This window comes from Prionailurus viverrinus, chromosome D1 (genome assembly GCF_022837055.1).
Source record: "Prionailurus viverrinus isolate Anna chromosome D1, UM_Priviv_1.0, whole genome shotgun sequence".
Classification (NCBI taxonomy): domain Eukaryota; kingdom Metazoa; phylum Chordata; class Mammalia; order Carnivora; family Felidae; genus Prionailurus; species Prionailurus viverrinus.
Genome location: NC_062570.1, coordinates 109825662 through 109853547, shown reverse-complemented (window position 1 = coordinate 109853547; position 27886 = coordinate 109825662). Strand labels below are relative to the sequence as shown.

General features: G+C 50.3%; 3 protein-coding genes across 5 annotated transcripts; all 3 read right to left on the bottom strand.

Moving 5' to 3' along the window:
* Nucleotides 1–4: 4 nt before the first annotated feature.
* STX5 (syntaxin 5) lies at nt 5–20943 on the bottom strand. Of its 3 annotated transcripts, none has more exons than XM_047876670.1 (11): nt 20805–20943; nt 19858–20101; nt 18793–18863; nt 18582–18637; nt 18397–18467; nt 13532–13648; nt 13389–13445; nt 13133–13214; nt 12340–12446; nt 12048–12169; nt 5–757 (listed from the first exon to the last, which is right to left on the bottom strand). In XM_047876670.1, the coding sequence occupies exons 2-11, from the start codon at nt 20080–20082 to the stop codon at nt 598–600; spliced, it is 1068 nt and encodes a 355-aa protein (XP_047732626.1). In that variant the 5' UTR covers nt 20083–20101; nt 20805–20943; the 3' UTR covers nt 5–597. The 3 variants fall into 3 exon arrangements, with proteins under 3 accessions (XP_047732626.1, XP_047732628.1, XP_047732627.1); XM_047876672.1 differs by having other exon boundaries at nt 19858–20016; nt 20805–20931; XM_047876671.1 differs by lacking the exon at nt 20805–20943 and adding an exon at nt 20209–20695.
* Nucleotides 20944–21201: 258 nt separating this feature from the next.
* TEX54 (testis expressed 54) lies at nt 21202–21716 on the bottom strand. The gene is made up of 2 exons (XM_047876677.1): nt 21569–21716; nt 21202–21444 (listed from the first exon to the last, which is right to left on the bottom strand). The coding sequence occupies exons 1-2, from the start codon at nt 21714–21716 to the stop codon at nt 21239–21241; spliced, it is 354 nt and encodes a 117-aa protein (XP_047732633.1). The 3' UTR covers nt 21202–21238.
* A 78-nt stretch (nt 21717–21794) lies between these two features.
* Nucleotides 21795–27813, bottom strand: WDR74 (WD repeat domain 74). Its single transcript, XM_047876668.1, has 11 exons — nt 27462–27813; nt 27270–27376; nt 27058–27179; nt 25581–25656; nt 24615–24761; nt 24376–24477; nt 23077–23177; nt 22934–22989; nt 22458–22603; nt 22317–22373; nt 21795–22015 (listed from the first exon to the last, which is right to left on the bottom strand). Exons 1-11 carry the CDS (start codon nt 27523–27525, stop codon nt 21836–21838), a joined length of 1158 nt encoding a protein of 385 aa, XP_047732624.1. The 5' UTR covers nt 27526–27813; the 3' UTR covers nt 21795–21835.
* Nucleotides 27814–27886: the final 73 nt, after the last annotated feature.

Below are 27886 nucleotides of genomic sequence, written 5' to 3'. Positions count from 1 at the left end.
CCAGTGAGGCTGACAGTCTTGCTGTAATTGGGAGAAAATGGGCTGCAGCACATTTGGCAGAGAGAGTCACCAGCAGCCAGAGTTGGGGTTGTGCGGGCAGCCGAGGGGCTCAGGGCCCCCTGCCTCACGTGGTGAAGAAAGGAAGAAGAAAGGTCAAATTCTAACCCAGATGGGAAAGTTGGTCCCAGGGGGGCAGTTTCGCTTCCTCTCCTCACTCGCAGGAAGGTGGGGAAACGGCATCATCTCCCCTTGCTGCCGAAGTTTCCTTTGGAAGAGGCTGGGGAGTTTCTAAAAATCTCCTACCTAGTGGAGACAACCTCCTCCACAGGCCCCCAGTTGGCCTCTGCTCTCTTCCAGCCACTTCACAGCAGAGTACAAATCCAGAACCGTGTGTTTCGTGGGCCTGAGGGTGGTGAGGGGAGGACAGGGTGGCCAGAGGCAAAGGGTCAGGGGTCAGGGGCAGTGGCCATTCTCAGCAGTTCTAGGGAAACAGGGCCTTTCTCCCCAGCACCCTGCACAGGCTCAGCGGCAGCACTGGCCACCTGCCCTGCCAAAAGGGTTCCAAACCCCCACGAAGTGCCTCCGAGTAGAGAGGGTTCAGGCAAGGAAGACCACAAAGATGATGAAGAAGACAATGAGGATGAGGAAGATTTTGACCATGAGCCACCGGTTAGAGGTGACCGACTGGAAGTACTTGAGGATCTCTGAATGGGCGGCGTCAACATCCAGCTGGGCTCCCAGCACGTTCTCGTCGATCCTGGGGACAGAGCCAAAAGAGGAAAGAGAAGGACACTGGATTAAAAAGAAGGCTATTATAGTATAGTTACGGACATGGGAAGACAGTCACAACGTGTGGGAGTGGGAAGTACGTACATACACTGTGATCCCATTTTTGTGTGTACGCACTTGTGTCCAGAGAAAGCTCTGGAAGGGCAACGTAGACAAGTCTTGGCTCTGGTTTGAAAATTAGCTCTGCAACTTATTAGCTTATGATCTTGAGCCAGTCATTCAGCCTCCCGACTCATTTTCCTCAACTGCAAAGGAGGGAAAATGAGGATACACCAACCCGGCCTCTCCGGTTGTTGTCGGCCTTAAGTGAGTTAACAGGAGGTGCCCAACCCTTAGTAAGAGCCGCCAAAATGCTGGCTATTTGAATTTTTTGCTCATCAGGATTTATTGGTTTTCGTCTAAAAAACAGTATTGAATTTGTAACAAGGCGGGGGGGGGGGGGGGGGGGGGGACGGCCATAGATCATTAGAGTTAGGAAATCCCAGCTCTGAGTTAAGACAGGAAGAAAAACTGCATGATATGGACAGGAAGTCAGGGGAGAAGAAAAGCCCTGCAATTAGTCGAACATGTCTCTCCAGCATATAGAGAAGTCCTCAGATGAAGGGCCACCTCTTGAGACACTGCTGAGGAAAATAAAACATTTCCCTGCCAAACTGCATATGCAATCCTGAAAACCCAATACAAACCCAGGTCTTTGCAAAGGGAGTCCCTGGGAGCAGAGACCTCTGTGAGCTCTGGGGACAGAAAAGGTGGAGCCCTGTAATCCAGTTGGAACATGAGAGGCTGGGCCAGCGGCTGTAGGCCCAAGGTCCTCAGAAGGTGCTCGTGAGAACTGTGAACTAATCTCTGTCCAAATACAAGAGCCCAGGGGTGCCGGCTGGCTTATTCAAAAGAGCATGTGACTCTTGATCTTGGGGTTGTTGAGTTCAAGCCCCGTGTTAAGTGTAGAGATTACACACATGAATACATTTAAAAAGAATTCAGATACAGGAGCCTGGACTGTACATGATTCCCTATTTATATCAGAGTGGCTAACTAAATTAGTATCAGGTTTCCTACCTTTGGGCTGGAATTTCATTTCTCAGTGTGGATTCCACTGTCATACCCCAGAAAGCTCATCTTGACCATTAGGAATGGCTTTACTTAACAAAAATGGATAGTCAGTGCAGTCTGGCATACGAAAGATTTTAAACTTTTTAATTTTATTTATTTATTTTGAGAGAGACAGAGAGAGAGGGAGAGAGAATCCCAAGCAGGCTCCACTGTCAGTGCAGAGCCCGCCTCAGGGCCCGAAACCACAAACCATGAGATCACGACCCAAGCCGAAATCAAGCGTAGGACACCCAACCGACTGAGCCACCCAGGCGCCCTTGGCCTAAGAAAGATTTTAAATGGGAATCCATGAATGAAAACTAATGGGAGAGGGTACTGGTGGTGAAAAATTAGGTATTGGCAGGATACTCGGAGAAAGTAGGGGGGAGTAAAGATGGAAATGACGGGGGTGGAAAATAATGGCTTGGGAAGAAGGCTGAAGAAAATAGAAAGGAACAAGTCTGCAAGGTGGGGAGGACAAAGGGGTGGATGGATGGAGAAGCAGGAAAACCCAGAGCACGAGAAGGTGTGTGTACGTTGGGGATGACAATAAAAAGGAGGTTGAATGGAAGAAAACACTAAACCTAGGGACTGGAAAGATTATTTGACCACAATTCAGAGATCTGAGACTTTAGTTTTCAGAGTGTAAGTTTCCCCAAAGCTTCCTAAGGACCAAGAGAGGAGTTGGGTCATGTTCAGAGGATACAGAAACTGCCTTTAAGGAGCTCCACAAGGCCAGGTTTAGGAAATCTGACTGTAATAACAAAATAATGATGGGGCACCCGGGTGGCTCAGCTGGATGTGTGTAACTCTGGCTCAGGTCATGATCCCATGGTTCGTGGGTTCGAGCCCCATGTCAGGCTCTGTGTTGACAGCTCAGAGTCTGGAGCCTGCTTCGGATTCTGTGTCTCCCTCTTTCTAACCCCTCTCCCGCTCACACTCTGTCTCTAAAATAAATATTAAAAAATAATAACAATGATGATGGCGGCGCCTGTGTGACTCAGTAGGTTAAGTGTCCGACTTCGGCTTAGGTCATGATCTCATGGTTCGTGAGTTCGAGCCTCACATCGGGCTCTGCACTGATGGTGCAGAGCCTGCCTGGGATAATCTTCCTCCCTTTCTCTCCGCCCCCTCCCTCCCCGCCTCAAAATAAATAAACATAAAATAATAATGGTAATGGATTATCTTACATTGAATAAAAATAATCCATTATTCCTAGTAATGTTTAAAGAGAAAAACCTCCTTTTTAAAAAAAATTTTTTAACGTTTATTTTTGAGAGAGAGAGAGAGAGAGAGTGCACACGAGCAGAGGAGGCGCAGAGAGAGAGGGACACACAGAATCTGAACCAGGCTCCAGGCTCTGAGCTGTCAGGACAGAACCTGATGTGGGGCTCGAACCCACGAACCACAAGATCATGACCTGAGCTGAAGTCAGACACTTAACTGAGTCACCCAGACGCCCAAGAAACCTTTAAAAAAAAAAAATGGGGGGGGGGGGGGCACCTGTGCGGCTCAGTTAAGCGTCCGACTTTGGCTCAGATCACAATCTCACGGTTCATGAGTTTCAGCCCTACATCGGGCTCTGTGCTGACAGCTCAGAGCCTGGAGCCTGCTTCAGATGCTGTGTCTCCCTCTCTCTCTACCCCTCCCCCGCTCTCACTCTGTCTCTCTCTCCCTGTCTCTCAAAAACAAATAAACATTAAAATGATTTTTTTTTAATTTTTTTAAATGTTTATTTGTTTTTGAGAGAGAGAGACAGAATGTGAGCAAGGGAGGAGCAGAGAGAGAGGGAGACACAGCATCTGAAGCAGGTTCCAGGCTCTGAGCTGTCAGCATAACAGGGCTCAAACTCAGGAACCGTGAGATCATGACCCCAGCTGAAGTTAGGATGCTCAACTGACTGAACCACCCAGGCGCCCTGAGAAAGCTCCTTCTTTACAGAAGGATTCCAGCTGTAAAAATGTAGCAGAGAGGAAAGAATAAGAGAATTGCCATGTTGCCATATACAATGTTACAAATGAATCAGGCAAGGACCATCATGGGCGGAAGGAGCTGCAAAGTTCACAGAGACTCAAATCATCACCCCATGGAAAACTTGGTGGGATGGTCACCACAGTCAACAAGTGACCAAACCTGGCATCGCCAAGAAAAGGATGACCTCACCACGTGGCTACTGATAACAATCACCTACACAGCTGGCCAAAAATCTAGAACCTACATCCATTCGTGAGGAAACACTGGATAAATACACGTGTGGGACTTTCTGTAAGAGGCACTGGCCTCTTGAAAGGAAAGTCCGTGCCACGAGAAGCAAAGCTTCAGAAGGCAGACTAAAGAGGCAAAACAATCAAATGCCACCTGCCAATACTGCCTGGGTCTTAAATTGAAGGGGGAAAAATGCTTTTAGCATTTTAGCAACTCTTTTCTAGCAGTTAAAAAAAAATTTTTTTTTAATGTTTATTTATTTTTGAGACAGAGAGAGACAGACCATGAATGGGGGAGGGTCAGAGAGAGAGGGAGACACAGAATCCGAAGCAGGCTCCAGGCTCTGAGCTGTCAGCCCAGAGCCCGACGCGGGACTCAAACCCACAGACCGTGAGATCATGACCTGAGCCGAAGTCGTAGACTCAACCGACTGAGCCACCCAGGCGCCCCCTTTTCTAGCAGTTTTTAAGAACAGCTGGGGAAATTTCAGTATGCACTAAATATTGGACAGTGCTAGAGAACTGTTCGTTTTCTTAGCTATGATAATGGCATTGTGGCCGGTCAGGAGAATACCAGACCTTGGCAGATGTGTGCCAAAGTATTCAGGGATAAAAACATCATGATCTTTGCACTTACTTTCAAATGATTCAGAATAAAAAAAAAAAAAAAAAAAAAAGAAGGAAAGCAAATACGATAAAATACTAAGCGAATCTGGGTAAAAGGAACATATAGGTGTTCATTGTACTATTCTCCCCACTTTTCTAGTTAGAAATTTCATAATTTATAAAATGGTGTGAAAAAGAAAACAAACAGAGTAACAGATCAGCAGTTTTCATACCCGTAGAAAAAATAAGAAACACCTTTGGGGTGCCTGGGTGGTTCGGTCGGTTGGGCATCCGGCTTTGGCTCGGGTCATGATCTCACAGTTTGTGAGTTCAAGCCCTGCGTCGGGCTCTGTGCTGACACCTCAGAGCCCGGAGCCTGCTTCAGATTCTGTGTCTCCCCCTCTCTCTGCCCCTCCCCTGCTCAGGCTCTGTGTCTCTCTGTCTCTCAATAATAAATAAATGTTAAACAAATTTTTTTTTTCTTTTTAAAGAAACACCTTTTAGGCATTCCCTAAATGAAAACTCTCATGTCTCACGTCCAGAAAGTCTAGGATGGGACCCAGGAATCCACATACTGAAGAACTTAGGACTAAATTACTTTTTTTTTTTTTAAGTTTATTTCATTTATTTATTTTGAGAGAAAGAAAGAGAGACCAAGGGAGGGGCACAGAGGGAGAGAGAGAATCCCAAGCAGATTCCACACTGTCAGCGCAGAGCCTTATGTGAGGCTCAAGCTCACAAACTATGAGATCATGACCCAAGCTGAAATCAAGAGTCAGATGCCCAACCAACTGAGCCACCCATGTGCCCCTACATCAGTGGTTTCTAAAGAGGGTGCTCAAATCCAGATCTACCGGCATGCAGGAAGCAAAGAGAAGAATGTTTAGGTCTATTTTATTATTATTATTTATTTTAACGTTTATTTATTTTTGAGACAGAGAGAGACAAAGCATGAACGGGGGAGGGTCAGAGAGAGGGAGACAGAATCTGAAACAGGCTCCAGGCTCTGAGCTGTCAGCACAGAGCCCGACGCGGGGCTCGAACTCACGGACCGCGAGATCATGACCTGAGCCGAAGTCGGCCGCTTAACCGACTGAGCCACCCAGGCGCCCCAAGTTTAGGTCTATTTTAAAACTTTCATCCTTTGAGGGGGCCCCTGGGTGGCTCAGTTGGTTAAGCGTCCAGCTTCAGCTCTGGTCATGATCTCACGGTTTGTGGGTTCAACCCCCGCATCGGACTCTGTGCTGACAGCTCAGAGCCTGGAATCTGCTTCAGATTTTGTGTCTCCCTCTCTCTCTCTGCCCCTCCCCCGCCTGCACTGTCTCTCTCAAAAATAAATAAACATTAAAAACAAAATTTAAGAGGCCCCTGGGTGGCTTAGTTGGTTGAGGCCTCCCTCATCAGGGAGGCCACAGACTCCCCCAAGTCTCTTCTGAGTATCAGACCACACATCACATGCCACTCGGATGTCCCATCTGGCACTCGGCATGTCCAGAACAAAGCTCGTCCCTTTGCCCAGCGCCAATCTACTTCATCCTGTATTCTCGCCCTGAGCACAAACTCCTTGCTGTGGCGCACCGGTCCTTTGCGGCCCTGCCCCCTCCGGTTTCCTCCCTCACCACCCCCCATGCCCTGTGCGGTAGCACTGCATTCTTGGAATCCACCCAAGCTCTTTTTCATTTCTGAGCTGGTCCTCCCCGCCCCCCCTACCCCAGAGAATGGCCTTTTCTTTCCCCTTCTTCGGCTGGCATTCCTCCTCAAGACTTAGCTCGGTATTTTTTACTTCTAGAAAGAGGTACCTAGTCTGAGTTCCCTTATCTCCTTCACTTCCTGCCCTTCCCATGCTGAACTGTAACTGTCAGCGTATGAAGCTCCGAGTGGACATGAGCTCCACGAGGACCAGGACGGTCTTTCACCGTCCTATCCCCAGATCCAGCAGGACTAGCTCGCAGCCGAGACAACAGGTGTTTGCTAAACCAACGACCAAATGAATACTAACACGCTGAAAGATACTTACGACGCTGTTGCAAGGAAGACTAGAAGGTCAAGGTGCACGCGTGCTATCGTGTTAACTATTTAAAACACGTACGCGATGGACACAGAACCCCAATGTCTTTTATAATTCTGTCTCACTGGATCTACAGTAATATTCTAACATTCAAAATACATCACAGCCTGAGGAGCTGTGCAGTGTCTGTGGAGCAAGCCAGTAAGGAGTTCCCGAGGTACCAGCTGAACCAAGTAAGTGTCAGTCTTTTGAAGTCTCTTGATTCTAAGACCAAGACAGCTGTACTCACAGCACCTTATAAATGGCCGGTACCATAGTTGTTGAATAAACAAACATCCTATTAACCAGTGGTTCTCAAACTTGGATGCTCATCAGAACCCTCTGAGCTTACAGGTCACGATCTCACAGTCTGTGGGTTTGAACCCCGCGTCGGGCTCTGTCCTGACAGCTCGGAGCCTGGGGCCTGCTTCGGATTCTGTGTCTCCCGAGTCTCTCTTTGCCCCTCCCCTGCTCTCTCTCAAAAATAAAACATTAAAGAAAACATTTAAAATAAATAAATAAATAAAAGAACCCTCTGAGCTTACAGGTCATGATCTCACAGTCTGTGGGTTCGAACCCTGCGTCGGGCTCTGTCCTGACAGCTCGGAGCCTGGGGCCTGCTTCAGATTCTGTGTCTCCCTCTCTCTCTGCCCCTCCCTTGCTCTCTCTCAAAAATAAAACATTAAAGAAAACATTTAAAATAAATAAATAAAAGAACCCTGTGAGCTTACATAAAAATGGGAGATTCCTGGCGGGCCACTCCACTCACAGGCACGGAATCTGAATTTCCAAGTGTGAAGCCAGGGACCTATCTTCTTCACCTCTGCCTAATTAAATACGTGAGGCTGCTTAATGGATGCGTACAGGGAAACCTGCTTTATACAAATCCAGGTGTTCACCGGTTTCACTCGACCTATACCCCAGCGTGAAAGCACTCTGCTTCGCGCCCTGGGGAATAAAGATCAACCAAGACTGCGTGCTGCTAAAAGGCCTAAGAGCAAGTGGGCAGGCACGCCGAGCCGTGTGGATTCCTCTACCTCCCACATCTCCCTCTGCCCCTCTCTCTGCCACTGGTCCCCCTTGTACTGAGCTGAAGAGGCTGAAATTGTGTGAGGAACTGGGCGCGGTCTGAGTAAGTAACAGCCAAACAGTTCTGAAACTTTGTGAAAGATACAAATGTACACATTCAAGAGGCTCAGCCAACCCCAAGAAAGAGAAATGCAAAGAAAGTGACATCTGGACACATGCTGGTCAACTGCTGAAAAACAAAACAAAACAAACAAAAAACCCCCAAACAACAGAAAAGTAGCCAGAGAGAAAGACATCACATAAACAGTTCATGTTACCACTGCCTTCTCATTAAGAACAAAAAAGACCAAGAGAGTAGAGAGATACATCTGAAGTGTTTAAAGAGAAAAACCATAAATCCAGAATTCTATAACCAGGGGAAACATCCTTCTCTATAGAATGAGGGTAGGGTCGCCTAGCTGGCTCAGCCAGTGGAGCCTGTGGCTCTTGAACTTGGGGTTGTGCGTTCACACTGGGCATAGAGCCTACTTTTAAAAACACAAAACAGGGGCACCTGGGTGGCCCAGTCGGTTGAGCGTCCGACTTTGGCTCAGGTCATGATCTCGCAGGTCCATGAGTTTGAGCCCCGCGTTGGGACTCTGCTGACAGCTCAGAGCCTGGGACCTGCTTCAGATTCTGTGTCTCCCTCTCTCCCTGCCCCTCCCCTGCTTGTGCTCTGTCTCTCTCAAAAATAAATAAACCTTAAAAAAAAAAAAACGGGGTGCCTGGGTGGCTCAGTTGGTTACGTGTCCGACTTCGACTCAGGTCATGATCTTGCGGTTTGTGAGTTCAAGCCCCACGTCAGGCTCTGTGCTGACAGCCTGGAGCCTGCTTCTGATTCTGTGTCTCCCTCTCTCTCTGCCCCTCCCCTGTTCGCAGTCTGTCTCTCTCTGTCTCTCAATAATAAATAAGCATTAAAAAATTAAAATAAATAAAAATAACAACAACAACAACAACAACAAAAAACAACTACAAAACAGGGGTGCCAGGGTGGCTCAATCGGTTAAGTGTCCTGACTTTTCAGCTCAGGTCATGATCTCATGGTCTGTGGGATCGAGCCCAGCGACAGCTCTTTGCTGACAGTGCAGAGTCTGCTTGGGATTCTCTGTCTCCCTCTCTTGGCCCCTCCCTGGCTCGTGTGTGCACACGTGCTGCTATAATACTCTCTCTTTCAAAATAAATAAACATTAAAAAAAAACAAAAACAGAAGAGGGGTACCTGGGTCACTCAGTTGATTAAGCATCCAACTTCAGCTCAGGTCATGATCTCACGGTTTGAGTTCAAGCGCAGCATCGGGCTCTGTACTATTCAGAGCCTGCTTGGGATTCTCTCTGCCCCACCTCTCTCCACACACTGTCTGTCTGTCTGTCTGTCTCTCTCAAAATAAATAAATTCAAAGAAGAGAGAGAGAGAGAGAGAGAGAGAGAGAGAGAGAGAGACGCCTGGTTGGCTCAGTATGTTAAGCATCTGACTCTTGGTTTCAGCTCAGGTCATGATCTCACAGTTCGTAAGTTCCAGCCCTGCATTGGGCTCTGCGCTGGCGGTGTGGAACCTGCATGGGATTCTCAGTCTTTCCCTCTCTCTCTCTGCCTCTCCCCTGCGTGCACGCTCTCTCTCTCAAAATAAATAAACTTAAAAAACAGAGGGAAAGAAGGGTGCCTGGGTGGCTCAGTTGGTTGAGCGCCGACTTCAGCTCAGGTCATGATCTTACAGTTCGGGAGTTCGAGTCCCATGTCGGGCTCTGCGCTGACAGACAGGAGCCTGGAGCCTGCTTCAGATCCTGTGTCTCCCTCTCTTTCTGCCCCTCCCCCACTCATGCTCTCTCTCTCTCTCTCTCTCTCTCTCTCTCAAAAACAAAAAACATTAAAAAAAAAGGGGGGGGGGAGAGAATAAAAGTGAAATAAAAAAATTTTCAGAGAAAAGGAAAGTAAAACAACATGTCAGCAGATCTGCACTACAAAAAATGCTACAGAAAGTTCTTCAGGTTAAAGGGAAGTGATACCAGACAGAAACTGGATATCCAGGAACGAATGGAGAGCGCTGGAAATGGTCAACAGAGAAGTAAATCGAAAGACAATTTTTTCCTTTTAATTTCTGTGATACAAAAACCATAATACTGGATTAGGGGATTTTGAACGTATGTCAGTGCAACAGATACGACAACTAGAGTGTAAAGTCTGGATGAGAGGGTTGCGAAGTTCTTCCATTTCACATGAAGGAGGCTGTAAAAGCTGACGATGTACTCCCTAGAGGAGCCACTTAAGAAAACAGGAAAAAGAAAAAGCAAATAGTAACATGCTAGAAATCCAACCTTATCAAAAATTACACTAATTTTATGGAATCACAAAAGACCCTGAATAGCCAGAGCAATCTTGAGAAAGAACAAAGCCGGAGATATCACACTCCCTGATTTCAAACTATACTACAAAACATTAGTAATCAGGGGTGCCTGGGTGGCTCAGTCGGTTAAGTGTCCAACTCTTGATATCGGCTCAAGTCATGATCTCATGGTTCATGGGTTCAGGCCCCATGTCAGGCTCCGTGCTGATGGTGCAGAGCCTGCTTGGGATTCTCTCCCTCCCTCTCTCTCTCTAGCCCTCCCCTACTTGTGCGCACGCTCTCTCTCAAAATAAACAGTAAAAAAGAAAAAGAAAAAAAAAAACCGTAGTAACTAATACTGGCACCAATGCAGACACAAAGATCAACGGAACATGAGAGAGAGCCCAGGAATACATCCACCCATGTAACATCAATTGATCTACAACAAAGGAGATAAGACTATACAATGGGTAACTGTCAGACAATCACTTCAATAAATGGTGTTGGGAAAACTGGACAGCTCCATGCGAAAGAATGAAACTGGACCACTTTCTTACACCATACACAAAAAGAAACTCAAAATGGATTAAAGACTTGAATGTAAGACCTGAAACCATAAAAATCCTAGAAGAAACCATAGGTGGTAGACTCCTTGACGTCACTTAGCGCGATGTGTTTTGGACCCGACATCGCAGGCAAGGGCAACAAAAGCATAAATAACAAATGGGTGTACAACCAAACTAAAGAGCTTTTGCACAACAAAGAAAATGATCGGCAAAGTTCGTTTCTACTGCGAGGGAGAAAAGTTTGCAAGTCATATATCTGATAAGGGGCCAATATCTAAAATAGAGAACGACCTTATACAACTCAACAGCAAGAACTCCATAAACAATCCAATTAAAACATGGGCAGAGTCCAAGTAGATGTTTTTCCAGCGAAGACATCCAGATGACCAACAAGCACATGAAAAGATGCTCAACATCACTCATCAGCATGCAAACCAAAACCACAATGAGATACATGACTTCCTACCTGTCAGAATGGTTAAAAAAAACAAAAGAAAGAAAGAACAAGTGTCGGCGAGGATGTGGAGAAAAGAAACTCTTGTGCACAGTTGGTAGAAATGTAAACTGATACAGAGATCACGGGAAACAGCATGAAGATTCCTCAGAAAATTAAAAATAGGGGCGCTTGGGTGGCTCCACCAGTTAAGCGTCCGACTCAACTTCAGCCCAGGTCATGATCTCACGGTTTGTGGGTTTGAACCCCGTATTGGGATCTGTACCAGTAGTGCAGAGCCAGATTGGGATTCTCTCTCTCCCTCTGCCCACTACCGTCTCAAAATAAATAAATAAACTAAAAAAAAAAAAAAGAAAAATAGAACTACCATACAATCCAGTAATTCTACTGGGCGTTTATCCAAAAAAAAACCAACAAAAAAAGCCCTCCAAAAACCACTAACTCAAAACGATACATGCACCCCTATGTTCACTGAAGCATTATTTACAACAGCCAAGATATGGAAGAGCCCTAAGAGTCCATCGATAGGTAACTACTCAGTCACTTTCTGAACACATCATCCTGTTATAATTCTCCCTGTAGACCTTATCACTACCCGGAAATTTGTCAATTCTTTTGAACAGCTGTCTTCACCTGCCCAACTGACTTCCGTTACCTATACTATGGAGACTCCACTGTCTCATTCATCGCTACATGCCCAACACCTAGAATGTCGCCGAACATGAAACAGGTGCTCAGTAAACACTTGTTGAATGGATGGACGCAGATGAACTTGGCCCTGTGGGTGGGCCAGATTTACTCTACTCTTCCAAAGGGCATCAAGCTGTCCCAGGGGAGCTTTAGGATGCCACCCTATGGAGAGGAGAAGGTCCTTCTGTCTAGGATGAAAGAGAGACTCTCACCTCTGAATGGTCTCTTCCTGCTCCTTAACCATGTGTGCCAACTGCTGAAAGATGGAGCCCAGCTCGACAATCGTGGACTCAATGTTCTGCATGGTGTCTGCCCGGCTCTGGATGTAGGAATCCTTCAGAGGAGAGAGAGCACACGTGAGCACTGGGAGCTTCCTCAGGGTAGAGCCTGCCTCTTTAGGACTGTCCCCGCTTGCCATTCCACGCAAGGCACATTTCAGCCCTTGCTGGTGGCCCACAGGGGAGGACAAAGGAGCATCTCCTCCCCAGTTCAGAGCCCAGGTACCTGCTCATCAATGAGCTGCAGCTGCTGGCTGGTCCGAGAGTCCATCATGTCAATGGCCACATCCCCGGAGGCACGGGACTCCGCCCCCAAGACCACAGCACTGCCCCCTACGGAGAGGAAAAAAAAAGCACTTCTTAGGTTCAAAGCCCACATGCTCTGGATGTGAATCCCAGCTCTGGCACTTAATAGCCTTGTGACCCTGGACAAATCATTTAACCTCTCTGAGCCCGGCTTCCTCAACTGTAAAATGGGGGATAGTAACAACTGCTTTCCCAGAGGGGGGTGGTGACAAGTGAGAGAGGGGCGCCTGGGTAGCTCAGTTGATTGAGCATCCAACTTTGGCGCAGGTCATGATCTCACAGTTTGTGAGTTTGAGCCCTGCATCGGGCTCGCTGCTGTCAGCACAAAGCCTACTTCAGATCCTTTGTCTCCTGCTCTCTCTGCCCCTCCCTGGCTTGTGCTCATCTCTCTCTCTCCCTCCCTCTCGCTCTCGCAAAAATAAACATTAAAAACACAATTAAGTGAGAGAACGCGAATGAAGTAAGCGCACGAAAAGATTAGAAACCATCATTGTACTGCATGTGACTGACGTCAGCCCCAAACACGAGAATGTGGTAGACTGAGTGTGGATCACGAATGCCAGCAATGAGGTTTGACCTCTGAAAATCCTAGCACGTCCCTTGCTTGTCTGTTCTCCTACCCTACTGCTGCCATCACGGGATTAGAGGATGCCATCAGAGCCAGAGGAACTGGGTCTTTCCCCTCAAGGCTCCCCTCATCACCTATGACTTACCCAGGTGGTTGGGGGCAAGGGGCAGGGCTGACACAGGCGCCCGGGAGAACTGCTCCCGCCGGTTCCTCTGCTGCTTCAGGTTCTGGGGTTGGGGAAGAAATGCAAAGGTCCTGAGGCCTCTGGGAAGCAGGCATGTTAGAGGGGCCCTCTTGTTGGTCCTTGACCCTGTTACCTTCACCCCTCCACTTGTTCCTGCTCCATTTCTCCCTTGGGCCCTTACCCCCAAACTCCTACCCCTCCTGCAGATTTTCCTTACCTCTGTCCTCACTTCTAAAACTGATTTGAAGTCATTGGACATCGAGGCCAGTTTCGACTAGAAGAAAAGGAGAGAGAGGATCAGCCAAGGAAGACAACACCTTTCTCCCTTCTGCCTCCCCCTCTACCAACCCCAGGTCCCACCTGCAGGGAGACCACGATGGTGTTGGAATGCGTTTGCAGGTGCCGGCCGCTCTGGCTGCCCTTGGCCCTCACAAAATCCTGAAGCTGGGCAATTTGTTTGTTGAGGCTATTGATGTCCTAGGGAGAGCCAACAGAAAAACTGTTAACAAAGGGTTCTTCAGCCAACGTCTCTCCCGCATGGACGGCTCTGGCATGGAGGGCAGGGCGGAAGTTACAAACGGGAGGGAGGGTGCTTCAGCGTCAGACCAGAAGGGCCTGCTAGGATGTTCCAAGCTCTGGACTTTGCTCTGGCTCAGTCCCTGCAGAGGAGAGCCAGAAGAGGCGAAATATGGTCTCATCCATTTGTATACAAATTTTTTTTAACGTTTATTTATTTTTGACAGAGAGAGAGAGACAGACAGAACATGAGTGGGGGAGGGGCAGAGAGAGAGGGAGACACAAAATTCTACGCAGGTTGCAGGCTTTGAGCTGTCAGCACAGAGACCGATGCAGGGCTTAAACTCACGGACAGCGAGATCAGGACCTGAGCCAAAGTCGGATGCTCAACCGACTGAGCCACCCAGGCACCCCTGGTCTCACCCATTTGTAAATAAATGACTTGCTTACCCTCTTCGCCCTACGGCCCAACTCTACCCTGTGAGGCCAGGCACATGGCCACAGAACTGCTTCAAAGGCCAAAATCTCAAGCCCAGAGCACGCTGACTGACAAAGCACCTGTGCAGTAGGCAGGAGAAGGGAAGTCAAAGTCTCCACGATGGCCCAGAAACATCAACAAAATGCCTTTTATATACAGAATTCCGTTAAAAAATTATTATTGCGGGCAGCCTGGGTGCCTCAGTTGGTTAAGCAGCGACCCCTGATCTTGGCTCAGGTCGTGATCTCACAGTTCATGGGATGGAGCCCCACGTCAGGTTCTGTGCTGACAATGCAGAGCCTGCTTGGGATTCTCTCTCTCTCTCTCTCTCTCTCTCTCTCTCCACCGCTTTCCCACTCATACACACACTCTCAACATAAATAAACATTAAAAAAATATTTTTATTGCAAGAGTGAAAGCTGTGACTTATCCGAGGTCACACATAAGGAGGTACCATAGCACAGCCAGGCTTTCTACACCAGACCAAGGCATCCTCTGCCCCCCGATCTGGCTTGGCAAGTTACCAAGGGCCACATGAGACAAGAGAGATGAAGGAGGTGGCCACAGAGTGGCGGAGAAAGCTTGCCCAGGGGGTTGGGGGTGGGGAGCCCAGGGAGAAGAGGTCAGGAATAGTGAGTTCAAGGAATAGGCTGGAAGACAAACTGGATTAGGCAACTTCTAGAATTTCTCCAATAGGCCCCAGGTAGTATTCCAGGTGCAACCATTCTTTTCTTTTTTATTTTTTTATAAGTCTGTTTACTTATTCTGAGAGAGAGTGAGAGAGAGAGAATACCAAGCCGTCTCTGCACCAACACAGAGCCTGACGCGGGGCCCGAACTCACGAACCTCACAATCGTGACGTGAGCCGTAAATCAAGGGTGAGATGCTTAACCAACTAAGCCACTCAGGTGTCCCCCCGCCCTACAGCAACCATTCCTGAGACCAATGGATGATTTTCACTGCTGGCTGGCTGTCCCTTCAGAGCTGATGCACCCTCCCTAGAGTCCCATGGCCAAAACTGCATTCCAGGTTTTCTCCCCATAAAATCTCCTCCCCCAGAGTTCTAGTTTAGAAAACGGCACCACTTCCCACCGAAGTGCCCAAGCTGGAAGCTTCTAAGTCACACATTCGTACCTCCTAAACTCATCTATGTGCCACAACGCAGCCACACTCGGCTGATCGCTGACCAGGCACTCGGCACCTTATATTCGTTTACTGTGTGCCACACGGCACGCTACGTAGCTTATAACTTGCTCTTTGTGGTGAAACTTAACGTGGATGACAACTCCTAATCCCCCCACCTCCAACGAAAACCTGTTCCCCCTTCTCCCTCCTTTTCTGTTTTGGTAAATGGCACCGCCAGTCGCCAGCTGCCCAGACCAAACGCTGGAGAGCCGTCCTCCTCTCTTTTCCCTTGATCCACATGGAGCCTACACGGAGCCCACAGAGAACCCAGCCGATTCCAACAGATGCTCCGGATCGAGCCGCTGAGCTACTTCTCTTCTAACCCTATTCTAGACCAAACCACCACCGTTGCTCTCTCAACTATAGCCAAGAGCCTCCTAAATGACCTTCCCCTTAAAGCCCACCCACAACAATCTGCTCTCTACACAGCAACCACGGTGAGCTTTTGAACCAGAAATGGAGCACGTCCTCCCTCTGCTGAAAATCTTCCAAGAGCTTCCATTCAAGTTAGAACACAAGCCAAATTCTTTGCGCAGCTTACACCTGACTCTGTGTGGTCCATTTCCCCAACCTCATCCCCTCCCAGTCTCCTTCTCACTTGCCCTGCTGCAGTCACACTGGCCTCTTTCATGTTGATCAGATGCATTAAGGTGACCCACCCTTCAGGGCCTTTCCCTTTGCTATTCCCATTTTCTGGAAAGTGCTCCCACCAGATCTTTGGATAACTGGCTTTTCCTTTACCATTCAGGTCTCAGAGTCACTTCTCACAGACTATCCTTTCCTTTCCTTTTCTTTTTAATTTTATTTTAGAGAGAGAAAGAGAGTGTGAGCAGGGGAAAGAAGCAGAGGGAGAGGAAGAAAGAGAGGATCTTTTTAAAAAAAAAAAAAATTTTTTTTTTTAACGTTTAGAGACAGAGAGAGACAGAGCATGAACGGGAAAGGGTCAGAGAGAGAAGGAGACACAGAATCTGAAACAGGCTCCAGGCTCTGAGCTGTCAGCACAGAGCCCGATGCGGGGCTCGAACTCACGGACTGTGAGATCATGACCTGAGCCGAAGTCGGACGCCTAACCGACTGAGCCACCCAGGCGCCCCAAGAGAGGATCTTTAAAAAAAAAATTTTTTTAAATTTATTTTGAGAGAGTGGAGGAGAGGCAGAGATGGGGCCAGAGGATCCAAAGCAGGCTCTGTGCTGACAGCAGAGAGCCTGACCCAGGGCTTGAACCCAAGAACTGTGAGATCCTGACCCGAGCCAAAATCAGATGCTCAACTGACTGAGCCACCCAGGCGCCCCAAGAAAGAGAGGATCTTAAGCAGCCTCCACGCTCAGCACAGAGCCTGACATGGGGCTCGATCCCGTGATCCTGGGATCACGACCTGAGCTGAAATCAAGAGTCAGACGCTCATCCAACTGAGCCACCCAGGCGCCCCTCACAGATGATCTTATATCACCCCATCTAAAGTAGGCCCCTACCCTGAGGAACTCACTCCCCTTATGTCTTTAATAGGATTCACTACTCTGAGGTCGTCTGACAAATTCTACTTGTCGAGTTTCAGATAGGAAATCCTCAAGGGGAGGTACCCCATCTGTCTTGTTCACTGGGGAGTCCCCCAGAACCAGGCAGCTAAAACTCACTCAATCACGTGAGTGACTCCAAAAACAAACAACTGAATCCTCACATCCACCCTACGAGGTGGGTGCTGTTATCAGCCCCCTCTTATTTCTGAGGGCATTGAAGCTCAGAGTAGTCAGGCAGCTTACCCAAGGGTACACCATAACCAATGGACTGTCTGAGAACAGGCTGTGGTTCTTCAAAGCTTATGCAATAGCGCTCCAATAGTTCATGGTATCCTCTCTCTCCTACCCTGCATGGCACCTCTTGAACACGTCTGCCCTGGCCTTTGCCACCATCATCTTTTCACTGGACAGCGGCAGCAGCCTCCTCCCTGGCCTCTCTGCCCATCCATGCTCCAGGCTGGTATTTATTTCCCCCCGGCGGTCATTCAGTCAACAAAAACGGAGCACCTTTTCTACACCAGACGCTATTACAGGCAACTGGGATACATCTATGAGCAAGACGAAAAAATAGCAAGAAAAAACTCTCCGCTCTTGTGGCACTTATATTTTTCTCTTTTTTTCTTTTTTTTTTCTTTTTTTTTTTGGGGGGGGGGGGCTGGGATGAAGTAGATGAGAGGGAACGGAAACAATAAATGTAAGTGAGGGGCGCCTGGGTGGCTTGGTCGGTTAAGCGTCCGACTTTGGGATTTCGGCTCGGGTCACGATCTCACGGCCCGTGAGTTCGAGCCCCACGTCGGGCTCTGTGCTGACCGCTCAGAGCCTGCAGCCTGTTTCAGATTCTGTGTCTCCCTCTGCCTCTGCCCCTCCCCTGTTCACGCTCTGTCTCTCTCTGTCTCAAAAATAAATAAACGTTGAAAAAAAAAATTAAAAAAAAATAAAATAAAATAAATGTAAGTGAGTTAATGATACAGAATATTAGAAAGTATCAAGTGCTATAAAAAGCACAGCTTGGGGCACTGGAGCACTAAACAACACGCTCAGGGTAGGCCTCCCTGGGCAAACAACATCTGAGCAAAGACGTGAACTTTCTTTTATAAGCCACGCCTCTGAACCCTGTTTCCTTTGTCTGGAATGTTCTTCCACTGCCTCTACACAAGCCTTGACACCAGTTCAGGTTTCACCCACCTCTGTAACGTTTTTTCCCAGCGTCCTCAGACCGTCTCATTCATCTTTTTGAAGCTCTGTTTTGTGCCACTTGCCTTCCACTCATTCTAAGCACGAACGTACGGGACTAGATACCCCTTACAGACAATAAGCCCTCAGGGTGGAATTCTTGCCTCAGGTGTGTGAGGCAAGGGCCCAGCAGGGCTTTGTACACAGCACATGACCAAAGAGTGTCCACTGACTCAATGGATGAGCAAGGTCTTTGGGGGCTGGCTCCAGAAACTTGCTCTGGGCCTCCAAGACAAGGGGAAATTGATGAAAGCGATCTGACTGGAATGCTAGCTCCCAACAGCTGGCAGCTCACCTGTTTGATGATGTAAGTTAGCTCTTCGATTTCCACTGCTTTATCATCGAAGAGGGACTTGCGCTTTGCCACTGTAGAGACAAATGAGGCCAGGACGGGTGAGGTCAAAGACAAGGCTCAGGGAGTCCGGTTCCTTAGAGCTCTTTGGTTCACTGCCCCATCTCTGAAAGACCCCAAGAACTCACAGATCGTCAGCTTCTCCAGCTTGGCAAATGTGTTGCTGAGGTCTTTCCCGATGCGCCTGGAAGCAAGCATTAGTGAGGGCACTAGGAGAAAGAGCAGGACAGGACCTATTCCTATTCCCACATTAGCTCCCTCACAGCCAAGGCCACCAAAGGCAAGCCAACTCCTTCCCAGACACCGCACCACCCCACCACGTAACTTCTCTCAACTCACTTGGCCATGAGGGTAAATTCACTACGCTGCCGGACAGCACGCAGAGCCGGCTTGTTTGTCTGGATTCCATTCTGAAAAGCAACATCAAGAGGTGAAGCTTTAGTTCCCCCTCCCCATTTCCAGCTTTCGCTATTCCTCAGGTGCCCACTAAATTCTCTCTAGCTCTTGTTCCGGACAGTCTAATCTTGTCAGTAGTTGTCACGTAGAGCTCAGATTTGAGCACAGGTGGACCCAGGTTCAAATCTCGACTCCACCACTTACTAGCTGGAGGGGTTGGGGCACGTGACATGCACCATTCTGAATATCTGTTTCCTCTTGTATAAAATGCAGTCGCTGGAATCAAGCAGCATCAGGGCTATAAAGTACTTTAGTCGTATACCTGGTACGTTATAAGCACTAAATAAACGACAGGCACGATTAACATTCTGTTTCTCCAGTCAGGAAATCAAAGAGGATAACTGGAAAGCTCTTGGGGATCATACAGAAGAGCAGTAAAAACCTTTCAAATTACAGTCACTCAGGGCCCACTTTGATTCAGAAAGTCTGGACTGAAACCAGGGAATCTAATTTTTTAAAAAGCACTGCGAAGGAATTTTGACAAAAATTACTTATCAGAAAAACTTCTTTCATTTTACAGATATAAAAACTGAGGTCCCACTAGACTTTCTGGCCCAACATTCTGTGGTCACAGAGCAAACGTATGGTAAGGACTATTCCAGAACCAGTATTCAAAGTGCCTGTCTCTGAGCTAAAGGCTCTTTCTAGAACGTGTTCCTTACCCAAACCAAAAATACTGCAGCCACCTCTCACCCTGAGATATTCCTTGCAAAGTAACAACCCTACCCTCTGGGGGATTTCTCACACACAAAAAAAGTCTAGGTCCTTGCCTCTAGAGAGCTGGCCCACCCCATTCCCTGTTGCTTAGTAGATCCTCCAGCCCCCTCCAAGCTCGATCAGCTCTCCGTCGCGTCACCCCCAAGATTCAGTCCCTCAACAGTGCTGGAGCACAGTGTCTCCCAGATTTCAGTAAGGCTCGCTCCTGCCTTTCCCACTCCTGGTCCTTACCTGACGGCTCTGCAGGGACTTGCAGGCAGACAGGAACTCCTGGGTCCGATCCCGGCAAGACATGGTGTTGGGAGGGGGAGGGACCAGGGCCGCTGGGGGGGGCAGAGGGGCGATGTCGCTGCTGCTACTGCCAGCAGTTGCAGGGGACAGGACCTGTGTCTTTGAGAGACCCAGGTAGACACCCTGATCCGTGTTCTTAGACCCGTAGCGTTTCCGCGGGATCATTGAGACGCATAACCTCGGACTGTTGTGGAGGGGAGAGTGTCATTCCCTAGGCAGCCTCCTTCCCCATAAATCCTTCCCCCACCCTCCCCCCGCCCCAGCCAGCAAATCCTCGGGTCCCTTCTGCACCTGGCACGGACTTTCGCGCCCAAAGCTACCCGCAGATCCTGGGGCCGGCCCACGGCGGGCAGGGGCCCGCTCTCCGACCCAATCGGTTCCCCCTCCTCAGACTCTTCTTCCAACTTGGCTCCGGCGGCCAGAGCGCGGGCCGGGGGCCTTGAAACAGAGACAGGGCCAGAGGCAGGTCCCGTGGCCCCGAGGCTCCAGCCCGGCCTGTGCAACTGCCCCAGGCCCTAACCGGGCCCTCTCGTATCCGCGGATCCCTTCGGCTCCTCAGGGAGAAACGGTGACGGACCTCCTGAGGAGGACACACTTCGGTGGGCGGAAGGGGGAAAAAATCTCTAGGTGTTTATTTGAAACAGGAAGTCCCACCCCCGCCCAAATCCCGCCTTCTGGGGGACTGCGACCACCGATTAGCTAATGCCGACGTCTTTCTCAACAGGGGCTTTCCTGATTGGACGACGAAGTATTCCCTCAGCCCGAGCCGGGCCGGCAGGACTTGCCCGCTCGCCCCAGGTTCCCTTCCCCCCATCCCGTCGCCGCCCCCGGAAAGCCGCTGCCCAGAGCGGACACGGTGGCCAGACCCCTTCTAGAGCGAGTCCTACCTCCTCTCTGCCGCCTGCCGCCGCCACCACTGCCACAGTCTCCCGGGTGGTCACCGCCTCCTCCCCAAGCGCTAAAGCCGCCGAAACCCGACCAAAGCCTAGAAGCCGCCACGTCACCCACACGTAACTCCACCCCCGGTGACGAGAAGGCGGTGCCACACCTTTTGGAGCACAGCAACCAGAGAGACACGCCCCCCCCCACCAAAACGCAAGAGCAACTCCGTCCTCCCATTGGCTAGGCCGCCTGTGACCCCGCCCCTGAGGAACGAGAGCTGGGGCCCAGGGGGCTGGGCCAGCCTCAGGGGAGGGGCCTTAAAGAGCCCCGGCGGTGTCCAGTGTGCCCAGAGCGGGCAGCGGAGACAAGCAAGATAGGAAAGGTACACGTTAGAAACTTTATTCTCCGGAGGCTGGGGCAGATTGAGAGCAGGTTGGGGTCACCCCTTCTCCGGCTCCTCCAGGATCCCCTCCCGGTTGCTCTGCTGTAACGCATGCTTTTGACTCTGGACTGAGTGCCTCTTGTTTGAACGAGAGCCCCGACGGCTGCACAGGGATAGCCGCCGCCACAGTACGGTGATCAGAAGGCTTTCGTTCGACTTGAGAGTCTTTTGGTCCGGCGAGTCCATATCGACCTCTTCGGTGCCTGCGGGGATGACGAGCCCACTGAGCTCTGCTCTACCCTCCCCGGTCCAACCTCCCGGGCGATCCCTTTCGGCGCAGCCCCTTCTCCTGCTTCCTGGGTCCCGCTGGTGTGTCTTGGCTCTCACCTTCGACTTCCTCCGAATCAGCCTCCTTAGCCTGATCATCGGAGGTCTGAAAGTCCTTGTCTTGGCAGCAGCCCATGGTCCCGAGCGGCCCCGAACTCCGTGCCGCCCACGCCAGCCCACCAGGCTCCGCGCCTGGCTTTTGTGACATCAGCTATCCTGCTGCACCAGCGCTGGGAGCAGCCAGTCCTCTTTCCATTCTCCCATCACAAAAGGCTCAGGGTCATGGTGGGTGTTAAACTGTTTATTTACAAAGTGAGCACAGGCTCTTCAGGTGCTGGTGGATCCAGGCCGCTGCTTTTTTCTCCGTCTGGTTTGGAGAACCCCTTGGGTCTGCTCCAAATCAGGGAGCTTCCGCTTGGCGGCTGCCTCCAAGGAGGCCCAAAGTTCATCTGTCTCTGTGTCTTCTAGGGCCGCCTTTTTGGGCTCTTGAGGCTCTTGGGGCTGATCCTGGTGAGTGGGAGAAAACTTAGGAATCTGGGGCACAGTAACAGAGGCCCCGGGAAGGAGGATCTAGTTGGGAAAGCACTTTCAATTCCTGCTCCCGGACACTATTCCCATCCATGCTCCTATGTGGCCCTTTGCAGTAGCCCTGCCAGGATTATAACTATTAACCCCCCTCAGAGAACTTAAGCAACTTGGCTGACAGGCAGACAGTTCTGGCTGTGTTCCAGCTGTTTCTTTTTTCTCTCCATGGGGAAGTGCTCACATCTGTGCCCTTGCTCCCACATTCCAAGACCCAGCTGCTTACCTCCCAGTCATCCCTGCCTGACAGGAGGAGGCAGTTCAGTTGAGACTTGAGATAAACCTACAAAACCAAGAGGGGCCATAAGGAGCTAGGGACACTGGAACAGAAACGTGGCTTGGGGCACACAAGGCAGCCAGCTCTCACCTTATGCTCTAGACCCCGTGGATTCCGGATCCTGTGCACCCTCAAGACTCTGTCCAAGCCACAGGAGGCTAGTAGGGGCTTTGAAGGGTGGCACTGTAATCCTCGGACACTGCCTGCCAGCCCCTTCAGACAGCCCAGTAGGCGTCCTGGAGGAGAGGGGGAGGCATCAGCACTAGCCGGCCAGCCAACAACCATTGTTTACCGTTTCAAGTCGCTTTATGTTTCAATATTTATACCTCAACATAAGGTGGGGACAGGAGTTGTCATTAATATCTCCATTTTACAGGTGGAGGAGCTAATGTCACAGAGAACTGAAGTAATTTGTCCAAGACCCTACAGCTTCTGGTGAACCAGGATTTGAACCCAGGCAATTGGCACCTGAATGAGGGCTCCACCATGCCACTGTACCCCCTCAGAGGGAATCTTGCCCTTCCTCCCACCTCTTCCCCTCCTGCAGGGCTCCCTAGTCCACTCACCTTGCCGAAGGTCAATTTCTGCCAGCTGCCCATGAGTGTTGCCCACGATCACTGAACTAAGGAGGAGACCAGAGGTGGGTGGGGTCAGCAGGAGCCTCCTAGAGTCCTCTCCGAGCCCCACTCTGTGTCCTCTCAACACTTACTTGCCCCCGGGAGTGAGGGTCATGGCCGTAAGTGGATACTCTCCATAGGTGGCCTCTAGGACTGGCCGACGCTGGGGAGAGGCTGGATCGTAGACACGGACCTGGAGAACACCGAAGCATCACGAGAGCACCCTCACGCCACATACCCGTCCCTGGATTGTCCGTATCTTCACGCCCTCCTTCATACACTGCTTTCTTATGACCCACTCTTAGAGAAACTTTCTCATCTGAAACGTACCCCCCTCTTGCTCTGAGTGTCAGGGAAGAGTGGGCAGAGGAGATCTGCTTAGGGAGAGAGGTCCCCCAGGTTAGGGGGGGTGACAGCATTTCCAGGGTCCACATGTGTGGGCATTCCACCCCTCCATACTCCCATCTTGGCATGAAAAGGCAAGCCAGTCCAATTTTCAGAGACTACTGAATTTCAGGCAGAGAAATTTAGCCTGAGCAACAGAGGGGAGAGTAAGCCCTCACAGTGTGTTTTGAACAGCGACATATCCCCAAGATCAGATTTCAGTATGCAGGAGCAAAGGAAATGGGACAAACACAGGGACCCAGTCCTGCCGGGATCTTAGGACTTCAAATGAGGCCAGCTGTAAAGATCTCCAGTCGGGCCCGCCTGCCCTCCCTCCTACAAAGCTGAGCTGAGGAGGCGCCTGGAAGGCTCAGTCGGTTGAGCGTCAGACTTTGGCTCAGGTCATGATCTCGTGGTCCTTGAGTTCGAGCCCTGCGTCGGGCTCTGTGCTGACAGCTCGGAGCCTGGAGCCTGCTTCAGATTCTGTGTCTCCCCCTCTCTCTCTGCCCCTCCCCTGCTCATGCTCTGTCTGTCTCTGTCTCAAAAATAAATGAAAACATTAAAAAAAAAAAAAAAAAAAAAAAAAAGCCAAGGAGCCGAGGATGCAGAGGAGTGGGTCAGGCCTGGGTCCCAAAGCAAATCAGAGGCTGCATCAAGACCAGAACCCAGTTCCCCTGACACCCAACCCAGTGTCCTCTCATGACACCTGGACCGTGGGATTCTACTGTGAAAGAAGCAGAATTCTCCCTTCTTCTCTCCTCCTTTCCACATTGGAAGCAAAGGAAGGGTCACAGTTCAGAAAACTCATCCTACAATGTACCAGAAGGTCTCTGGCTCAGCCATGGGGCTGGGATGGTCGGGGGCCGGGGAGTGGTGGGGGGATGCTCCCTCTGGGAGCTCAGAGACAGAGGATGAAGGTCGGCCTGTGCCACCAGGCAGGTTGTTTCGTTGTTTCTCTAGGAGGCTGCTTAAGCCCCGGAGGAGGTAGAGGTGGGGCAGTACCTCACCTGATGGTACCCTGTGCAGGTGACAAGCTTCTGAGATTCAGGAAGGAACTGTATATCTTGATCCCAGATGGGAACCCGCAGGTCGAGCCAGTCGTTCCGTACCTGGTGGGGTGGATAGATGGGGGACAGGTTGCAGGAGGGCTCATAGGCCCTGTCCTTCAGCTCTTTATCATCATCCAACTCAGTGGCCTCAGCCTCCTTGAACCTCAGCCCCAGCCCCTCCCACCACTGTCACTCACATTCTTGGCCCTGAACACAGGCTCCTCCGACCCCTGTAGGTCCCACACCTTCAAAGCATTCTCTTTCCCACCCGTGGCAACCACGTGCGGGCGTGCTGGGTCTTGGCGCATCCTGCACACCCCAGGACCCACACTCAGCTCCAGGAGCTGAAAGAGACAGGAGATGAGAGTCAGTTCCGGAGTCCTTAATCCTATTCCCCCATGGGAATGCAAGCTGGTGCAGCAGCCACTCTGGAAAACAGTACGAAGGTTCCTCAAAAAACTAAAAATAGAACTACCCTATGACCCAGCAATTGCACGACTAGGTGTTTATCCAAGGGATACAGGTGGGCTGTTTTGAAGGGGCACATGCACCCCCATGTTTATAGCAGCACTATCAACAATAGCCAATGTATGGAAAGAGCCCAAATGTCCATCGATGGATGAACGGGTAAAGAAGATGTGGTATAGATACACAGATAGATAGATAGATACAATGGAGTATTACTCGGCAATCAAAAAGAATGAAATCTTGCCGTTGGCAATGACATGGATGGAACTGGAGGGTATTACGCTAAGTGAAATTAGTCAAAGAAAAATATCATATGACTTGACTCCTATGATGACTTTAAGAGACAAAACAGATGAACATCAGGGAAGGGAAACAAAAATAATATAAAAACAGGGAGGGGAACAAAACAGAAGAGACTCATAAATATGGAGAACAAACTGAGGGTTACTGGAGGGGTTGTGGGAGGCGGGGATGGGCTAAGTGGGTCAGGGGCACTAAGGAATCTACTCCTGAAATCATTGTTGCACTATATGCTAACTAATTTGGATGTAAATTAAACAACAACAACAACAAAACAAAACAAACAAACAAACAAACAAACAAACAAACAAAAAACCCTCTTCCCCCAAAGCCCTCCCTCGGTTCCTACCCGGGCCCTCATCTTCCCCATCACTGGCAGGGCAGGGGAGCCTTACTGGGTCAGAGGATGCTTCCTTGTCATTGTTACGCCAGACCCGGACAACCCCAGAATCCACACATGTGATGAGGGTGCTGTGGGCAGAGGGAGGTTAGAGTAAACAACAACAACAAAAAGTAAGTAAGTATGAATTTCAAGTGTTCTCTGGGCCCTAGTCAACCCACCCCCAGATTCACATTAACTAGACTCCCTCCTCCCATGTTTGTTATTTAATATCCTCAACGGGGGATGGTTTCTCAGTTTTGTAAGTGAGGAAACTCAAGCTCTGAGAAGTGTAAAAAGATTTGCCCACACAGCTCTAAATGTCAGAACCAGAGCTGGAAAGTCAAGCGTGTGATGCTCCAAAGCAGAGTGCCTTTGCTATTATCTGGGGGCAGCCGGCCCTGCCGGTTTTTCTGAACCTTGGGTGGGTCACCAGGGGCCAGGATCAGTAGCTCTGAAAGAGCTGAAGTGGGACTGGTCTCACGTTCGGGTCTGGCCAAAGTCAAACACTAGCTTCTTCTCTCAAGTTCCCTGTTTGGCATTCCAGACACTAAATGTCAATCTCTCCCTAAAACACACACCCCCTCCCCAAGCAAGCCTCCCCCAGGATCTGTGTAAAGCCCGAGCCTATGTTCTTTTTCACATCTGCCCACCCTCCCCGCCTCGGTTCAGGCTGTAGCGGTGCTTGCCTGGGCTTCGGCAAGAGGTTCTCAACCACTCTTTCCAACCCATTCTCCACACCCCTCCTCGCTCAAAACCACCTGCAAAGTCATAAGTGCAAATCTCTCAGTCTGACGCTGAAAGGCCTTCACATTTAATCACTACCTACCTTGCCCATCTTGTACTAAAACGCGCCCTCGGTTTCCACCCCCAAATGCTGTTTACCTTGCCTGAAATTACCATGGAGCCTGACACCAATCCTTGGCCTCAGCCCAGGCAGCAGTCTCTTTCTGAAACGCGCTTACTCCTTTCTCCTCTTGTCAAAATTCTACCCATCCTTCATGGCTCAGTTCAAGTGACTCACCTACACAGGCACTTCGACTAGTCAGTTTTCAGAACACCATCAAACCCACACAGCCTGTTCACAGCCTTCTCCCTCCTTGGAAGAAAGCTACCCCCAGTTACTTAACCACTAACACTTTCCTATCCTTTCCTTTGAGAACTTCACCGTATCATTGGTGGTTGTTAGTCTCCATTTTCAAACATACTCTAAACTATTCAGTGACCTGCTCAGGGTCATCCAAAAAGCTATGGAGCCAGGAAAAATACCCTTGATGCAAACTCATGAAGGCAGGTACTGCACGTGTCTGGTTTGCCTGCAGCCTTTGCATATCGTCCAATGCCTATTAATAAGCAGGTATTCAATAGCACCTGGCCTGTCACTCAGCCCAGGCTGGGGTCCCTAAGGGTTGATTGCCCAATATTCGGCAGTCCCGCGAGAGCCTCCACGCTGTCCCTACGACCTGAGCGTTCAGCGAGGGGCTCGGTCTTACCCGTCGACCTGGGCGAGGCCTCGGAACGTGCCCTCCCCGCCGGGGCAGTGCTTGTGGCCCTGGAATCTGCCCTCCTCGGTGCTGAAGTACCTCACTGTTTTGTCGGCGCAACCCATCAGGATCTGCGGGCAGAAGAGGGCAGGATGGCGACCAGAGCGAGGCTGCCGCACCGTAGATCCCCCCCAGCTCGGGACCGACCAGCGGCCGCTCACCTGAGTCTCGCCGCCCGCGCCCCAGCACAGGGCGCTCACCGCCTCCTCGCGCCGCGGCTGTCCTGCCGCCGTGAAGTTCGCCGCCTGTTTGCGCTGAAGGTTCACCCCTGCGGGAGGCGGGCGTCAGTCGATCCGGGGTCGCGAGCGAGGGACACCCCCCCCCCCTTCCCGATGCTGGGCCCGGCCACCCACCTTTCAGGATCCCGGTCTCGGTGCCCACCCACACATGGTTCCAGCGTGCCCCAGTAGCCGCCATAACGGAACCCAGCACCCACGGCTCGCACTTCCGGCGCAGCGTTGCGTCACCAGGGCGCCGCGTTTGATCCGGATGAACGCCGTCTCTTGCAGTTTAAAAAGCCGGAAGAAGGGCGCTTGGCTGGCTGGGTGGAAGGAGTTCGTGACTTTTGATCTCCGTATCGTAAGTTCTAAAGCCCCACGATGGGTGTAGCGATCACTTAAATAAATACAAACTTAAAAGAATAAAAAAGAGAAGAGTAAAGATCCCCTGGTCCCCTGCCTTCTGCAGCTGGTTTTGCTTTACGAACTCTGGGGGTGCTGGTGGAGATCTGGAGAGTAACTTGACAGTTGTGTACTTGGAGTGGAAGGCGCCTCCCTGC